We start from the raw sequence: 16,074 nt of genomic DNA, 5'->3' as shown, positions 1-16,074 counted from the left end.
TTCTGGCTGAGGAATAACAATTGGCCATGGCATTGAGGATAAGTGCTCTGCCCTACCCCAGAAGTCCAAACTGGTGTCTTTTACATTCAACTAAGAGGGGAGATAGTGTCTCAAACTAATATCTTAGGTGAAAGACTGTACCTAGAGCAGTGCAGCAATTCCTCAGTGTGACACTGAGATGCAAGCTCACATTTTGTTTCCCAGTCTCTGCAATGTGGCTCGAATTTACAGTCTTTGGACTCAGCAGCAATGATTCACAGCTGTCATGAAAAACCTCAGTCTGAAAATAACTATTTGTAATTTTCCTTTTAAGATTTACATAGCTCACTTTCAGAACCTCACTCAGCAAATATCTAGTATACTCCATTTAAATGTTTGGTTCACAATCCTTCTAGATGCTTGTCCTTTCAAACCATTACTTTGACATAAGCACTAAAAAATTAAAATGGCTAAAAACAATTTTAAAGATTGTTCTCCCTGCATTAAATTAAAGCATTAAATTATTTCTCAACCAGTACCTGAGGCTGACACGGGCTCCTTTGCTGACACTCTATTAGGAATTTATAAGCTGCTTCACAACAAAAAAATCTGCCGATGAATGTCCTAAGAATCCAGTATTTGATATCTTAAGCAAGATGTTCTGCAAGTTCCTCCTCAATCTCCACCTCTAACACACCTTATTTCTTAACCCTTTACTTTCAGTTTCCCATTAAAGTTTTCACTCATTAAGGAGCTGATCTCCTGTCTGTGTCCAGTCTCTAGATGCTAGTGGCTGTTGGCAGCTGCACCAAGTCCCTGCATTGCATGTGACCCCTCCACAGGATTGGTGCCGGATTGCTTACTCACATGGAAGGGAGTCAGATCTCATCCTGTCTTCTTCTGACCATCAGAGATATGCACAGGTTGGAGATGTAGGCAAGTGATGCAGGCTCGATACCTCTAGGGTCTTTGGGCTGGTTAATGTCAACCTTAACAACTGGAATATTTTAGTTCATTCAAAAACATTGTCAGATACAGAAATTGTGGGAAAAAAAATCATCTCAAAGAGAGCACAACAAATTACCTTTCTGGTAAATACTTTATTTTTTTGCTGGGTAGTTTTGAGAAGTCATCCTGTGCTCCTGCCTGGGCCAGATTCTAGGCCTCCGTTCTGCTCTCCATATTCGTAGGCAAGTGGCGTTGACTAGAGATGATAGATATCTGCAGTCAAATGTCAGAATAGTAGAAAGGCAGGATGAGGACTAGTGACAACCCTCCCCCCCACCCCCAGGTCAGCAAGTGGTCAGAGGGTTCCAAAATTGGAGTTCTGTTCAGGCAAGAAGCAAGAGGGCCACTGACTCCCCAGATATGTGAATTGACAAGACCAGAGTTTGAGGCCTAGTGTTTGGGGTCCAAGTCAGAGTGTCCAGAGTTTGAAACTTGGAGTTTGGGGTCCTTATACAGGGTCCTCATTCATTGTCATCGGCGTGTCCTGGGATCAAAGATCAAAGCCCAAAAGTCGATTGGAAGTTGAGGCCCGATGGGAGAAGCCCTAGGTCTGTGGGTCTCAGGACACTGGAGAAGTTAAAGGCCCAATGCCTAGGAGTCCCTGAGTCCACTGGAAACTGGGGTTGGCCTGTGTTGGGGTCGAAGGATTGTCTGTGTTGGTGTGCATGAGTGGGTGGGTGGGATACAGGAACAGGGATTGTTTTGCAGTTGTTGTTTTGTTGCTGCTGCTCTGTTGTCATTATTGCTGCTTGTGTTGTTCTGCAAATTCAAGATGGCGGCGCGACGCAGCTTGCAGCGGCCACTCCGGAGCTGATTATCTGTTATTTGTGAAGTGGGGTGCCGTGCGCAATCATAATCAATTGAAAACGGATGTGGGAGCACGGAGGAACATCTGGAAATCTCCAGGAAGACCTTCTTCGTTTGCTGCTGCTGCTGCTGCTTTGAGGTCCGGGTCTCTGCTGGGAAGAACAGGCCCCCAGTCCTCGGGGTCGCGTTGCTGATGGCCGTTGGTGGGGCCGTCTTAATACGCTCGGCAGAGGATGGTGCTCGGAGAAGCTGTGCCGGAGGGGATGGTCGTCAGCTTGGAGGTTCGACAGACTCGGAGTCCGCTGAGGTCAGGTCGCTGTCGATGTGTGCTGCGCCTGCGAGGCTGGTTTCGACAGAGCTTTTGTTGTGTGCTGCGTCTGTGAGGCTGAGTCGGGCGGCACCATGGAAATCCATAGCAGGGGTATTCCCTTCTGTCGCCGGTGTGGGATGGCAAGTCTGTCGGGACCCTGGGGACTTGTAGAAACTGTGTGGTGATTTCTTTTGAACTTATAGTCCTTTAACATCTTTGGACTATTTTTACTGTGCCCATGGTCGTTTTTTTTTTCTCAATTATGCTATTGCTTGCACTGTTGTAACTATGTGGTTTTGTGCAGGTCTTGTAGCTTTAGTTTTTGGTCTTGTTTGTCTGGTGGTTTTGGAGCTCCTTTCCGGGGAACGCGCAAAGACGGTAGCGTGATATTAATACGCAGCAGCCTCTCCGGACTCTGGATTGGGGATTGCCAAACGTTATGTGGATTTTCTGGTGCAGTCTGTTTTGTCATATGCTTTTGTGATATCATTCTGGAGGAACATTGTCTCATTTTTTAACTGCATTGCATTTGTGGTTTCTAAATGACAATAAACCGAATCTGAATCTGAATATTGTGGGAATGCTATGTTGGCACAGAGATGTGTGGAAACACTTGAGGGCTGCCCCCAGCAACACAAACGGCACATTTCACTCTTTCAAAATACATGTGATAAATAAATGAATCTGAATTTGTATCTGACCTCAGCATGTTTGAAAGAATATTTTAAGAAGTCACTGAGTCCAATTTTAAGTCCTGAGGCACCTGATTTGGTGAGTGATTGAAGAAACGTTGCTGTTGGTGATCTGGGTAGCTATGCCTCGTGTGTATTGTGCACATGTGATATGTCATGGAAAGTGTACCACCAGTTTTGAGTCCCAGAGTGTGAGAAAGATAATAGAGAAAGCATAGAAAGAGAATATTTCTCTATTTACATGGATGCAATGAGAGACCATCACTTTCAGCAGAAGTAGGGTTCCAAAAACACAGTGAAAGGATGTGAAGAGGGAACTCTGCTTTTCCCTGTATCAGTAATGTTGAAGTGTCACAGTACAATGATACAGCTATGTTAGAACACAATTGGACAAGTTCTTTAGAAATGTTCAAATATCAATTAAGCAGAAATTTGGCCTGGACTCTGTGGTTGATTGTGTGACTAATCTTGGTGGCAATCAACCAGCTGAGAGCAGTTTTCTTGGGCATAAAACACTGTACCAATCACTGGAAACTTGTCCAAGTCAGAGGACCCGCAATCTGTCCTTTCAGGCTCAAAACTTCGGGTGTCTTTGAAAGTCTGGCTGAGTGGTGCCACAACAACAAGCTCTCGCACAATGTCAGCAAGACCAAGGAGTGGATTATTGATTTCAGGAGGAGGAAACCAGAGGTCCATGAGACAGTCCTCATCGGAGGATCAGAGGTGGAGAGGGTCAGCAACTTTAAATTCCTCAATGTTATCATTTCAGAGGATCTATCCTGGGCCCAGCACGTAAGTGCTATTATGAAGACAGCACGGCAAAGCTTCTGCTTCCTTAGAAGCTTGTGAAGAATCAGCATATCTAAAACCTTGACAAACTTCTATAGGCATGTAGTGAAGAGTATATTGACTGGCTGCATCACAGCCTGGTATGGAAACGTCAATGCTCTTGAATGGAAAATCCTACAAAAGGTAGTGGATACAGCTCAGTCTATTACTGGTAAAACCCTTCCCACTATTGAGCACATCTACCCAGAGCACTGTCACAAGAAAGCAGCATCCATCATCAAGGACTCCCATCACCCAGGACATCCTCTCTTCCATGCTGCCATCAGGAAGAAGCCACAGGAGCCTTAGGTCCCACACCACCAGGTTCAGGATCAGTTATTACCCCTCAACCATCAGGCTCTGAACCAGTGCCAATAATTTCACTTGCCCCATCACTGAACTGATCCCACAACCAATGAACTCACTTTCATGTTATTGATATTTAATAATAAGTATTATTTGTACTTGCTCAGATTGTGGTCTTTTGCACATTGGTTACTTGTCTGTACTGCTAGGTGCAGTATGTAATTGATTCTATTGTGTTTCTTGGACTTACTGTGTTGCCTACAAGATAATGAATACCAGGATTGTATGTGGTGACTTTGTATATGTACTTTGAACTAACTCATCCCAGATTCATGACGGTCTCCAAATTCCTATGAAACAGTTTCAAGTTTACCAAATTGTAGTAGCACACAACGTAGTCCAACATTCACAAGACTGGAGGAAGGGGAATGTAACTATTTAATTAGGTCTTTCAAACAACTGGTATAGATATGTTGGAGGATATGGCCTCTTTCTGAACCATATGGCTTTTATGGTTCAATATATACCACTTTTTCCTCAAACCTCTTCCCCAATATCAACAATACAAAGGAGAAGGTTATCGACTTCAGGAGAACTCAAATCACTCACACCCATCTCTACTTCAGTGGCACAGTAATGGAAATTGCAGGCAGTTTCAAACTCCTGGGAATGCACATCTCACACAACCTCTCATGGTCCTAGAACATCTCCTTCATAATCAGGAAAGCTCACCAATGCCTCTGCTTTCTGAGAAGGCTGAAGAGAGCTTGTCTATTGTGTCATTCTACAGATGCATAGTGGAGAGCATCATAATAAGCTGTATCACTGCACGGTATGAAAACTGCACTGCAATAGACTGGACGTCTCTACAACACATCGTTAAAACAGCCCAACACATCACCAGTACCAGCCTACCTGCCATCAAGGACATATATACAGAAAGGTGCCAGAAAAGGGCCAGTAACATCATGAAGGATCCTACACACCCTGTTTGTGGACTGTTTGTCCCACTCCCATCAGGGAGGAGGCTACATAGCATCCATGCCAGGACCACCAGACTCAAAAATAGTTACTTTCCCCAAGCAGTGAGGCTGATCAACACTTCTACCCACTAACCCACCCCTCAACCCCAACCACCACTTCTTTATCATTTCTTGTCAGAGTCACCCCATGTACAGATACTCCTGTGCCCAGTGTTACTTTATGATCATACAATCAATGTATTTATCTTATTTATTGTGTTTTTTATTATTATTGTTCTTTGCCTTATTGTGTTTTTGTGCTGCATCATATCCAGTGTAACAATTATTTTGTTCTTTACACTTGTGTTCTGGAAATGACACTAAACAATCTAGAATCTTTGCAATTAGACTGATATTTTATGAAATGTTCTTTGAAACCAAAACAAAAATCATGTTAACCTGTTTGATTTGAGCCCTCTTTGGAATAGTAGGTTTTGCCTACAATCACTGTGGCTGAGAGAGAGGTTCAGCAAGAAGGAAATAAGCTGACAAGCTGTCAAGGCAACAGCTTCAAAGAATGCCCGTCACTCATTACCATCCTATCCTTTTGGACATAGCTCCTCCTTACAAGACGAAATTAAATATTCACCTTCAAAAAAAAAAGACATGAATAACTTATACTTCTATAGCACAAATGTCTATTTTGATTCAGGAAACATGGCAGCCAATTTGCCCAAGCTCCTCAAAGTGCAACATGACCTGGAAAGGTTTAGGGATATGGGCCAAAAGCAGGCAAAGGGAACCAGCTTAATTAGTAATCTTGGTCAGCATGGATGAGTTGGGCTGAAGAGCCTGTTTCCTTGGTAATTAGTTCTATGAGCCCAAGTAACTGATTTAGTGATGGTGACCAAGAGTCTGAGGATGAAACAGTATCACCAACTTCTCCGAAAGAGGACCATGCGATTTCCTTTCATGTTCTCGGAGAGCAAACAGTGCTTTGCTTTGTTAGCTCACCTGAAAAATGCTACCTCTCACTGAGGCACCCCATTGTCTCATTCCCGTCAGTGCTGGATACCCTCAGTACCACACTGCAATATTTGCCTAGTTTTCTCTGCTCAGATATCAGGTTCGTGGCTCCTTCGTACATTATCAAACCACTCCAAGAAATATCTTCAGAAACTTGTAAAATAAGCTACATTTCCAATTTTATTCAAAGCCCACTTTGTAAGTAGCTGATATTTCAGCCTCAAAAAAATGTTTCCAACAATAGCACATTCAAATGCGCACCCACCAGCTTCTCATTCTTTGAAAACAGGAAAGGGGAAAGTCTTCTGTCAGGGCTTTGTTCTGAGATGTAAAAGGCTAATCGATGAAATCAGAACACACCACTAGACGAGGACAAAGGCAGCAGTACGTCACTGGAGAACAGGGCAGGTGAAAAGAAAGTGGGTTAGTAACAAAGGATCTGGAGGCAGGTTAGTTCCCACCCAGATAGATTTTCAATAATTGTAAAGATTAAAACAAAAAAAAACCAAATGGTCCCATTTCTAACTCTTCTAAAAGGCATGTATTTTTATACATCTGTTTCAACCTTTAGGCATCCAGAAGTGCTTATCAAATTGGCTGATGTTTAGGAAAAACAGCCAACTTACTCAAAGCAAGGTCCTACAAATAGAAAATGTTTTCAGTGATATTGGTTGAGAGATAACAACCCTGCTACTTCTGCAATGCCTTTAATCTCGCTGAGACAGAGGTAAGCCATGCGTATCCTCGAATGTTCAACTCCCTTGACATCAGCTTGGTCTACAGTCTCAAAGAATCATGGCTGATCCAGAGAAAAGCATTGCTACACAGCAGACCAGAACCAACACGGGAAATTAACCAGGATTTATATTGAATGAAATAAAAGCAAAGGAAAAACTGCAGATGCAGGAAATCTGAAATAAAATCCTGGAAACACAATCAGGTCATACAAATGTTTATGGCAGAAAGAGGAGAGCTAATGTTACATCAGTCTCATTAGACCCAAAAATAGTTGGAATATTACTCCCAATTCTGATGATAGATCATTGACCTGAGATGTTAACCTGTTCAACAAATACTGCCTGCCTTGAACATTTCTAGTACTTTTGTGAAAAGAGTTCAAACATTAGTCAGAGTGATTGGGGTGTAGAACTAGATGAGAAATTCTAGAGAATGACCAGAAAGCCTTTGGTAAAGCTGTTCAGGATGATCCTAGGCCTTAGTCTAAGAGGTGCAGTTTGAACATTTGATTAAGTTGACTCAAATCAAAACATCCAGTCCCTTGTGCAATTTCTCAAAATATTACAAGATTCTCCACACACACACCATGCTGGAGGAATTCCAATTAATGCCCAGAAGTGTCCTGAAGAGTAAGAGGCAGCAACCAGTTCTTCTGCACCAATCTTGTTCCTCCTGAGACAAGTGTAGGCCCTCCACATCTGCATGGGCTCCCCTCTGACTGTATACTGGGTGAGGATAGAGGGTGAAGATAGGCAGTGACCTGAGTGAGGGCATAGGCTGTGCCACTCGGCTGCCCATTGCCTATTCAAATGGGCAGATTTATCAGGTCATCCTGGCTGTCCTGTTTATCAAACACTGATCTCATGTAGGACCTACAGTTCAAATACACCATCTCATTCTTCACACAATTGGTACAGCTTCACCCATGGCCACCAAGGATGAATACATCAAGAGTGGCAGCCATTGTTACCAATAGCACCTTTGATAATTGAACTCTAGGTCCTACTCCAGTGTTGTTAACTGAAGGACAGAGCCAGTGATAAGGGAATAATGAGTGTAACATGCACATTGGTGCAACTCAAGAATCAGGATGCCATAGTGTTCAGTGTAATGGTGACATTGTCTTTCTCAAGGATCTATATATTAGGATCCTTGGCATTGATGCCATTTCCTGTATCTAGTAGTACACCACAAAGGAAGTCTTCAACTGATGAAACTGCCTATCCTCTCCTTCCATCATGCTACTCCTCACTGGGGAGTACAGTACACAATTTGTCTACCATTTAGGCTTAAGATAAGCAGCTACAGATTTTCCACTAAAGATTGAATACACCATGTGATGGCACTACAAGAATGAAGCTTCAGATGAGGGACCAATATAAGTTATCAGCTCGAGGAAAATTGAACAATTGCTATTTGTGGCTTTAGTTAGAAGATCCTCCATTCAGTATCAGTCAAGAACACAAGTTAGAAAGCATTGCTCCAAGTTTAAAAGAATGGCTTTTTATTCAATAAACATTTTCAAACATTTCCATTTGAGCCTTAAAACTGCTTAGTTGGCAAGTTAAACACTCACCTATTATATAGACATCTGTAGTAAGAATTTTTATCATATATATAATAAAATTTGTCCAAAGTTAAGAAAGCATGTAAATACGTAGTTGAGATTAATGATGAAACATTTTAAATCCATCTCCCTTAGTATGTCAGAACACTAGACTACTCAGAATCACCTATATTGCCAGAAAGTTAACTTAACAATAAGACAGACAGACAGAGGAGAGGAGAGGATAAGGAGAGATCAGCGCTTGGTATTCACCCAATGATACCGATCAACATAGGGAACAGTGAACATATTCGAAACTCTGTACATTTTGTAGATTTTCTGGGGAGCGTAGTAGCCATTACAATCTTCTACATATGATTTTCTGGGAACAAATCTAGGCCAGCCAGCTGCAGGATATGTGTAGTAGTTGTACTGCAAAGAAAAAAAAAAGAAACTTGATTAAAATTACAGCAAGCTCTAGTCTAGTCCATAGTACTTTAAAAATGCCATCTAAAGTTTTGAACCTCAGTGAATGAGTTGCTCTATAACAGAAACCTTGGGATTCCACTGCCCAAGGAAGCATTTTCTTAAAAAGTCCTTCTCCATTAGGATTTACAGCACAGCTTACACCCAATTGTTGGTTTCATTTCAATTGCTCAAACTCTTAAATTTCCCCCTCCTCATTTACTTTATAGAGACTGTTCATTATTTGGGATTCCATAAAAACAACTTCAGGGAGCTCCACCTTTTATCTCCATTTCACTCAGCACTCAAGCATACGTCAGGAGTTTGATTTAATTTCTCCATTGCTTGGTAACAATGCTCAGTGTACCATTCCTCCCCATACTATTCTGCATTTTGAGTACTTAAGATCCCTTCCAGTTTCAAATTTAGTAACTGTCACCATCATATTTAACCATTTACTGCAGACATGTAGAATACCTAGTCTCATCTCCAATAGCTTGCAATGCTGTCTATCCCTTACATTCCTAGATACTGGTCAAAAGTGGTTTTAATCATGGTGGTGTAGTGATTAGTGCAACATTATTATAGTTCAGGGTGTTCCAGAGTACAGAGTTCAAATTCCAGCTTCCTGTATGGAGATTCTGTACATCCTCCCCGTGGAATGCATGGTGCTCTGGTTTGCTCTCACAGTCAGACACACCGGTTGATTAATTGGTTATTGTAACTTAGCCCATGATTTGGTTAGGGTTAAACAGGATTGTGGAACAGCATGGCTTGGAGAGCCGGAAGGACCTATTCCAAATAAAGCTATGTATTCACTTTGCACCTTCAACTCCATAATAAATTAACAATGATTCTTAGCCTTGAGAAGCCAAGCATTTCAGTTACAGGCAAACTTCATTTTTACACTATTCCCACATAGCCAGTTGCTTCTGGTAGTTTCAATCAGTAATCTCTGGGTTCAGATTGAGTAAATAGCCTTTTCCCAGAAACTAAGCAAAAGTATGTCAAGTAACACATTCAGTTCGATACTAGCAGAATTACCACCCAATGGGGAGGCAATCATGGGTGCTCACTTGGCATCACGAGCACTGTTGTAAATGGCAATTTGGTACATTGTGTTGTCATTAGTCGCAGAGCAACTGGGAAGTGCAGCTAGCAAGCTCAGTACATTTTGGTCCTTTCTCATGAAGATTTGTAAACCAGGGCAAGTTCTTGTTTCAGGTGACTAACTTAAATTACTTGCACACACAAGCTTCCAAATCATTTGCTGAAGATCAGCAAGAAATGTAGGTCACTAAGGCAACCAAACACCAGATGTTTAAAAAAAGCTCATGCTTATTGGCATCTATTAAATGACAAGTAAATGATTTTAACTCATTAAATTCTAAGCCTATAATGACAATATTAGACATGTCCTGATGGTTGACTCATCTACTGTACCTGGTAGATGCTGTTTGGATTAATCACAGTGGGGATGGTCTGGGGTATTTCACCATGATATCTTACTCCATTGTAGTCTTCCACCTGGTAAATACTGTTTGGGTTGCTCACAATTGGTATGGTCATATCTCCAACTTCACTGAAGCCTTCTGCTTCCCCATAGGCGTTGCTCACAGTACAGAGTGCATTCTGCTCCTCATTGTAGCCTTCCTCATCTGAGTATTTCTCTAGCACATCCTCAGAGGTAACACGCTCCGTAGCATGGCTGATGTGCTTGGAGATTTTCACATCTGTGCTCTTTTCCTCCAGTTTTGTTACAATGAATGGCTGGTTCTTCTCTCCACACCTGGAGTACACAAGAGTTAGTGCACAATCAACGTATTACCTACTCAACTGACTAATGTTCCCTCCAAGGTGTGCATGCCCACACATCTTTTGTTTCTAGCCCACAAAGGAATTAAAACTGCACAAAGTTGTCACCCGCTACCTCATTGGCACGTTAGTACATTTCATGATCATACACAATCACATTTCCATTTCTGGTTTCTGATGTAGCCAGTGTTGACAAAGCTCATGAGATCAGGAACATGCAGCTATGAGAAATATTTACATATGATATAGAAACTGGTGTGACCTGTGTGTATTGTTGCGATGCAAAAGATTGCTGGAGAATTTGCAAGTGGGAAGTAGTGAAACCCTATTTGGAAACGAGTTTTTAAAGCGCCATTTAGCAAATCACACATGGACAGTGTGCAAAGGCTCCGGCAAGAAAATCCTTCATTCTCCGCTACAGGTCTGCTACGTTTTGTGGAAGCACAGATCAATGAACAAACCAAGAGAAGTTCAAAATTCTTATTGACAGTGTTTTGCTAGCTGTTAAAATGAATACATATATAAAATTCAGTGTGTGCATGTTGTCACTGGGCAAAAAATTGCACAGCACCAGATTTTTTTCGCACACCGGTCATTACAAATTAGAGGGAACATTGCAACTGACCCAGTTTTCTTGCAAGTGAGAGCCCATAGGCCTTTATTTTTAAGCAATTGCATCAAATTGGCTTTTTGATGCGCTTTCGAAAACAGCTTCATTCCACTGGACTGCCAATAGACAGGATCTCAGAGTAAGTGTTTACTACCAGTGCTGCTTAGCTGCTCAACAAAATCTGCTGGAGAACTCGGATCAAGCAGCATCAATAGGTGGGGATAACTTAAGTGGATATTTAAAGCAGAGGGCGATAGTTTCCTGATTGGTCAGGGTGACAAAGGTTACAGAGAAGGCAGGAGAATGGGATTGAGGATAATAAATCAGCCATGATGGAATAGTAGAGCAGACTTGATGGGCCAAATGGCCTAATTCTGCTCCAATATCTTATGGCTGGGGGTGGGAAGAGGTGTGGGGATGAGGAAGCATGTGGTGTTTGAGCCAAAATTCTACATCAGGATTGTTTGGAGAAAGAAAATAGTATAATGAGTGGTGGCAAAATAGAGGCCAGCAGAAGTTTCCATCAGCTAGGTAGTCTACAACTGAAAGGCAGAATTATTGGGGGTCCCTCCCCCCATTTCAGCTGATCCTCACACCTACACACCTCCCTACCCCTTTCTGATCTACTTCCAATCCCCTCATTTATACCTACTTCCCCATACCTGAGCACATTCATCACCTCCTGATTCACATTGGATACACAAGTCTCAAATTAAAAAGCAGCAACTGAACAGGTGTCTTTCAAGGACTTATTACAACTTGTGTTCTCAGTATTTTTTTGCAGTTTGTCTTTTGCACTTGGTTGTTTATCAGTCTTTATGTAGAGTTTATTGTAAATTCTATTTGATTTCTTTATTTTCCTGTAAATTCCTGCAAGAAATTGTATCTCCAGGTAGTATATGACATACCTACTTGGATAATAAATTTACTTTATTTTGAGACCATGGAGACATGTATTGCTAACTAATGGCAAGTGATTAACCCAGGACAAATCAACAAACTTTTTATGCTACTCCAATTTCTAAAGATCCCACATGCCCTTATACTGGTCTCTGGATTTTGGTCTACCCAGTTACTCCAGTGGGAAGATAATGTGCAGTTAATATTCTAAACAAGTGTGGGCAATATTGATGGACCCTGCTACCTTCTCTTCCACAAGTCTCCATATTCTGATCATTATGTGCCATGTTGTAGGATGTAGGCCATCATGGTTATTCTTGGCTAAGTTTTCTACAAAAGTGGTTTGCCATTGCCTTCCGGGCAGTGTCTTTATCAATACTCTTCAGGGATTGTCTGCCTGGTATCAGTGGTCGCTTAACCAAGACTTGTGATTTGGACCACCTGCTCACATGGCTTCACATGACCCTGATTGGGGAAGGGCAGGTGCTACACCTTGCCCAAGGTTGACCTGCAGGCTAGTGGAGAGAAGGAGCATCTTACACCTCCTTTGGAGGAGCTGCATCTCCATCCCAACACCCATTGTACATCAGCAAACCTATTTTCCTCATTAATACATTTGGCAAGCTGAGTAGGATTAAAGGTGGGAAGTTCTGGGTTCACAAATTAGCCAGGTAATTTAACATTAACCCTTACCTGCACCACACTTCATATGGGTCCACCCAGATGGTGAGTTCTTGAGGCAGCTCCAGAGACGAATATTCAATATTGCTTTCTACACAGGCCTGAAAAAGGATAGGATCCCGAGGCTGATTCCTGTTCACCCTGATGCACCTTTGAAGGAAAATATTTATAAGACCATAAGACATAGGAGCAGAAGTAGGCCATTCAGCTCATTGAGTCAGCTCCACCATTCAATCATGGGCTGATCCAATTCTTCCAGTCATTCCCACTCCCCTGCCTTCTCTCTATACCCTTTGATGCCCTGGCTAATCAAGGACCCATCTCTGCCTTAAATGCACCCAATGACTTAGCCCCCACAGCCACTAGTTCCACAGATTTAGCACTCTCTGACTAAAGTAATTTCTCCATATTTCTGTTCTAAACGGACATCCTTCAATCCTGAGGTCATACCCTCTTGCCCTAGACTCCCCTACTATGGGAAATAACTTTGCCATATCTAATCTGTTCAGGTCTTTTAACAATTTGGAATGTTTCTATGAGATCCCCCCTCATTCTCCTGAACTCCAGGGAATACAGCCTAAGAGCTGCTAGATGTTCCTCATACAGTAACCATTTCATCAGGATGAAACAACAAAATAACATCACTTAATAGAGCCAAGGCAAGTTGAATCTGTAGAACAGTAAAACCACATCTCATGCCATTATTTTCTATTCCAGAGAAATAGATGATTTCCAGAAGAAAACTAATTGAAATACAATTTTCTCTCAACTGAAGTATATTTGAGAATAAAAATCAAATATGATTTTTACAATTGGCAACTCTAAATAGACATTTGGATTTTTGTTTTTATGTCCTTTTCTGAACTTAATGTTCTTTTCTGGGAGCCAGCAACTCCATCATTCTCACTATGTTGTTTTAAATGAAAGATTTAACATTCAAATGTTAGTTTTTGTGGGATTCAAACTGTCCTTGGAATCACGAGATTAGGATTAGCAGTTCAGTTTCAATAATTAGTTACTATTTAATTCATTTAGAATCCATGGACATTCCAGTTTGAAATACAGTAACCACCAATATTGTTCAGATTTAGTGTTGACTCGTTTTTATGTCACTGTAGTTTTAAAAAAAAACATACAACCTTAGGAGCCACAAAAAAAAATGCCAGAATATCTTTTCCCTGAAGCAGAAAACTGTCACTACTTAAAAGCCCCACAAGCAGGCTTTGAAGGCTATAGTCAAGAGTCAATGCTTAAGTTCAATATCATTGTAGATCTCGAACCCAATAATAGAGTTTCAGACAGGTCTAATGTGGTCTTCCTACCAAAAGCCTATTCACTGACTCAGTGATTACAAATCATATTTGAATTAATTCACCAAATGTTTCCAGCCAAAACAACAGCCCGTTCCTACCTGTAGGCTTGTCCTTTGGGTGGATTTGTCCAGTACCAGTGATCTTTGTATTTTTCAAACAATATCTTGGTCAGTTTGTTCCCAAATTTCTCTATTTTCTGCTTGCTGAATTTCTCATTTCTCTTTACTAGTCGGGTGATGAAAACTACTGTGGCAGCAATTTCTTCTTTCATTGTTTCAGTGGGTGGCACCTGGAAGGTTAGATTTCGACCTTTAAATGAGGACCTTCAACACAACACTTTCATCCCAACCCAGTCTTCTCCAACCCGAGACTAGCTGAAAACATCACATTAAAAAGATCACTCAAATGCGATGGATGCTGGAAATCTGACAAATTACTGTCAGTAAACAGCAAGTCAGGCAGCATCTGTGGAAAGCAAAACGTAACATTATGTCCAAGGCTTAGATCAGGACAAAGGATCATTGACCTGAAATGTTAATTGCTTTACTTTCCACACATTTAAAAAAAATCAAACATCAATTCAAGTCTGAGCTGCCATTTCAGCACGTTCAAATACATGAGGAATTGAAACATTGCTTAATCTGGCACATACATGGCACAGTTTTACCTTCAAACACCTCAAGCAGTTGCAGTAATTAACATTCAATTTTAAGGTTAACCACAAATTTTTTTAAAACCAGAGCTCAATCTCAAGCCCCTAGCTTCACAGTAATTCAGACAGTTAATATTCAAATGGCTGAATAATCCGTTGGAGGAATAACATTTAGAACCATGACATAGGAGAATTCCAAATGATGCAAGGGAAAGAATGAAGGCTGCACCACATATTAAAGACTGGCCATTGAGCCCCAGAATATTGCAACATGGCTCCCAAAGCAGTCACATTGAAATTCTTGAATATCCTACCAGGCATAAAAAGTTCAACATTATTCCTCCAACACAAGCCTAAAGCTCACAGAACTTAAATATGCATCCAAGTCCATTTGCAATTCACATTGTAAACACAAACAACTGATAGCCAGTAACCTGGAGTCCCATAGTGAATGCAGAAACAGTCACAATTCCAGTTATTTGGATCTAAACTCAAGCATCTGATTTAAAAAAACTGCATAATCCCATACAAAATTTGATCTATAGCTCACTGATCCAATCAACCTCAAGTCAGACAAATTCACTTTTCACACAGCTTTTGAGTGTTCTATTCTGGCCCAAACTACAGGGAGCTTTTTTTGTCACGTGCCATAGATCATTAGTCTTTATGAAAATGGACATTCATCTTCCCCCTCCTACCACTTAATGCACTAGTTCTGAACGAGTCCAGGTTAAAAAGTACTTTAGACTCTCTGCTGCAGAGTGAGCTCTGATCGCCACCTACTGACCAGCAGGCCACAGAATGCACAAAAAAAACCTTACATCCGATCAGTGATTTCATTGCCATCAGCTGGAACACATTGCTCATCCTTAAAGATTTTTCTTTAAAAATTAGCTTTATTTGTCACATGTGATACAAAACTGCTGTCTAGCATTACTCCAGTACTATTGTAGTCACAAGTACAAGTCACAAAGTAGTCAGAGTAGTTTCTCTTAAATCCACCTTAGAAGGTGCAAAAAAAAAATCAGCAGATTTCAGTGGCACAGTGCCTCTGTAGCTGAGACCACAATCTCGGATGTAGTTTGCATATGCCTCTTGAGGCGACATCACATTTGTCCAGTTTCTTCCCATATCCCAAAGACAAGCAGGTTGGTAGGTTCATCATTCCTAATGTGGGATGAGTGATAGAATCTGGGAGAGCATGGGAATGTGGAATTAAGGTAGGATTAGTACTGGTGGTCAACACAGATTCAGTGAGTAGTAGTGAATATTTCTATGTATTTTTTTTCCAAGGTTAATCTATGTTAGCAACATGAACTAAAAAGAAAATGTGCTGGAAATAATTGGCTATTGAGGCAGCATCTGTGGAGAGTGAAATAGCCATAAGCCTTTCATCAGAACTAATATCAATTCCATTCTCATTCCCTATCTCACCA

General features: G+C 41.2%; 1 protein-coding gene across 1 annotated transcript; it reads right to left on the bottom strand.

Annotated features, from left to right (window-relative positions):
- Positions 1–8,117: 8,117 nt before the first annotated feature.
- btg4 (B-cell translocation gene 4) lies at positions 8,118–15,201 on the bottom strand. Its single transcript, XM_059957310.1, has 5 exons — positions 15,073–15,201; positions 14,085–14,275; positions 12,686–12,823; positions 10,111–10,456; positions 8,118–8,634 (listed from the first exon to the last, which is right to left on the bottom strand). Exons 1-5 carry the CDS (start codon positions 15,082–15,084, stop codon positions 8,458–8,460), a joined length of 864 nt encoding a protein of 287 aa, XP_059813293.1. The 5' UTR covers positions 15,085–15,201; the 3' UTR covers positions 8,118–8,457.
- Between the last annotated feature and the right edge of the window lie 873 nt (positions 15,202–16,074).

This window comes from Hypanus sabinus, chromosome X2, assembly GCF_030144855.1.
Source record: "Hypanus sabinus isolate sHypSab1 chromosome X2, sHypSab1.hap1, whole genome shotgun sequence".
Classification (NCBI taxonomy): domain Eukaryota; kingdom Metazoa; phylum Chordata; class Chondrichthyes; order Myliobatiformes; family Dasyatidae; genus Hypanus; species Hypanus sabinus.
The sequence above is the reverse complement of the archived record's forward strand: the minus strand, read 5'-3'. Positions and strand labels throughout refer to the sequence as shown.

Bases quoted from the DNA above. Each gene is read 5' to 3' on its own strand.
- btg4 (XM_059957310.1), bottom strand. The intron at 12,824-14,084 runs GTAGGAACGGGC...TTTCCTTCAAAG, and splicing joins CCCAAAGGACAAGCCTACAG to GTGCATCAGGGTGAACAGGA. The intron at 10,457-12,685 runs GTAAGGGTTAAT...TGTGTACTCCAG, and splicing joins CCATATGAAGTGTGGTGCAG to GTGTGGAGAGAAGAACCAGC.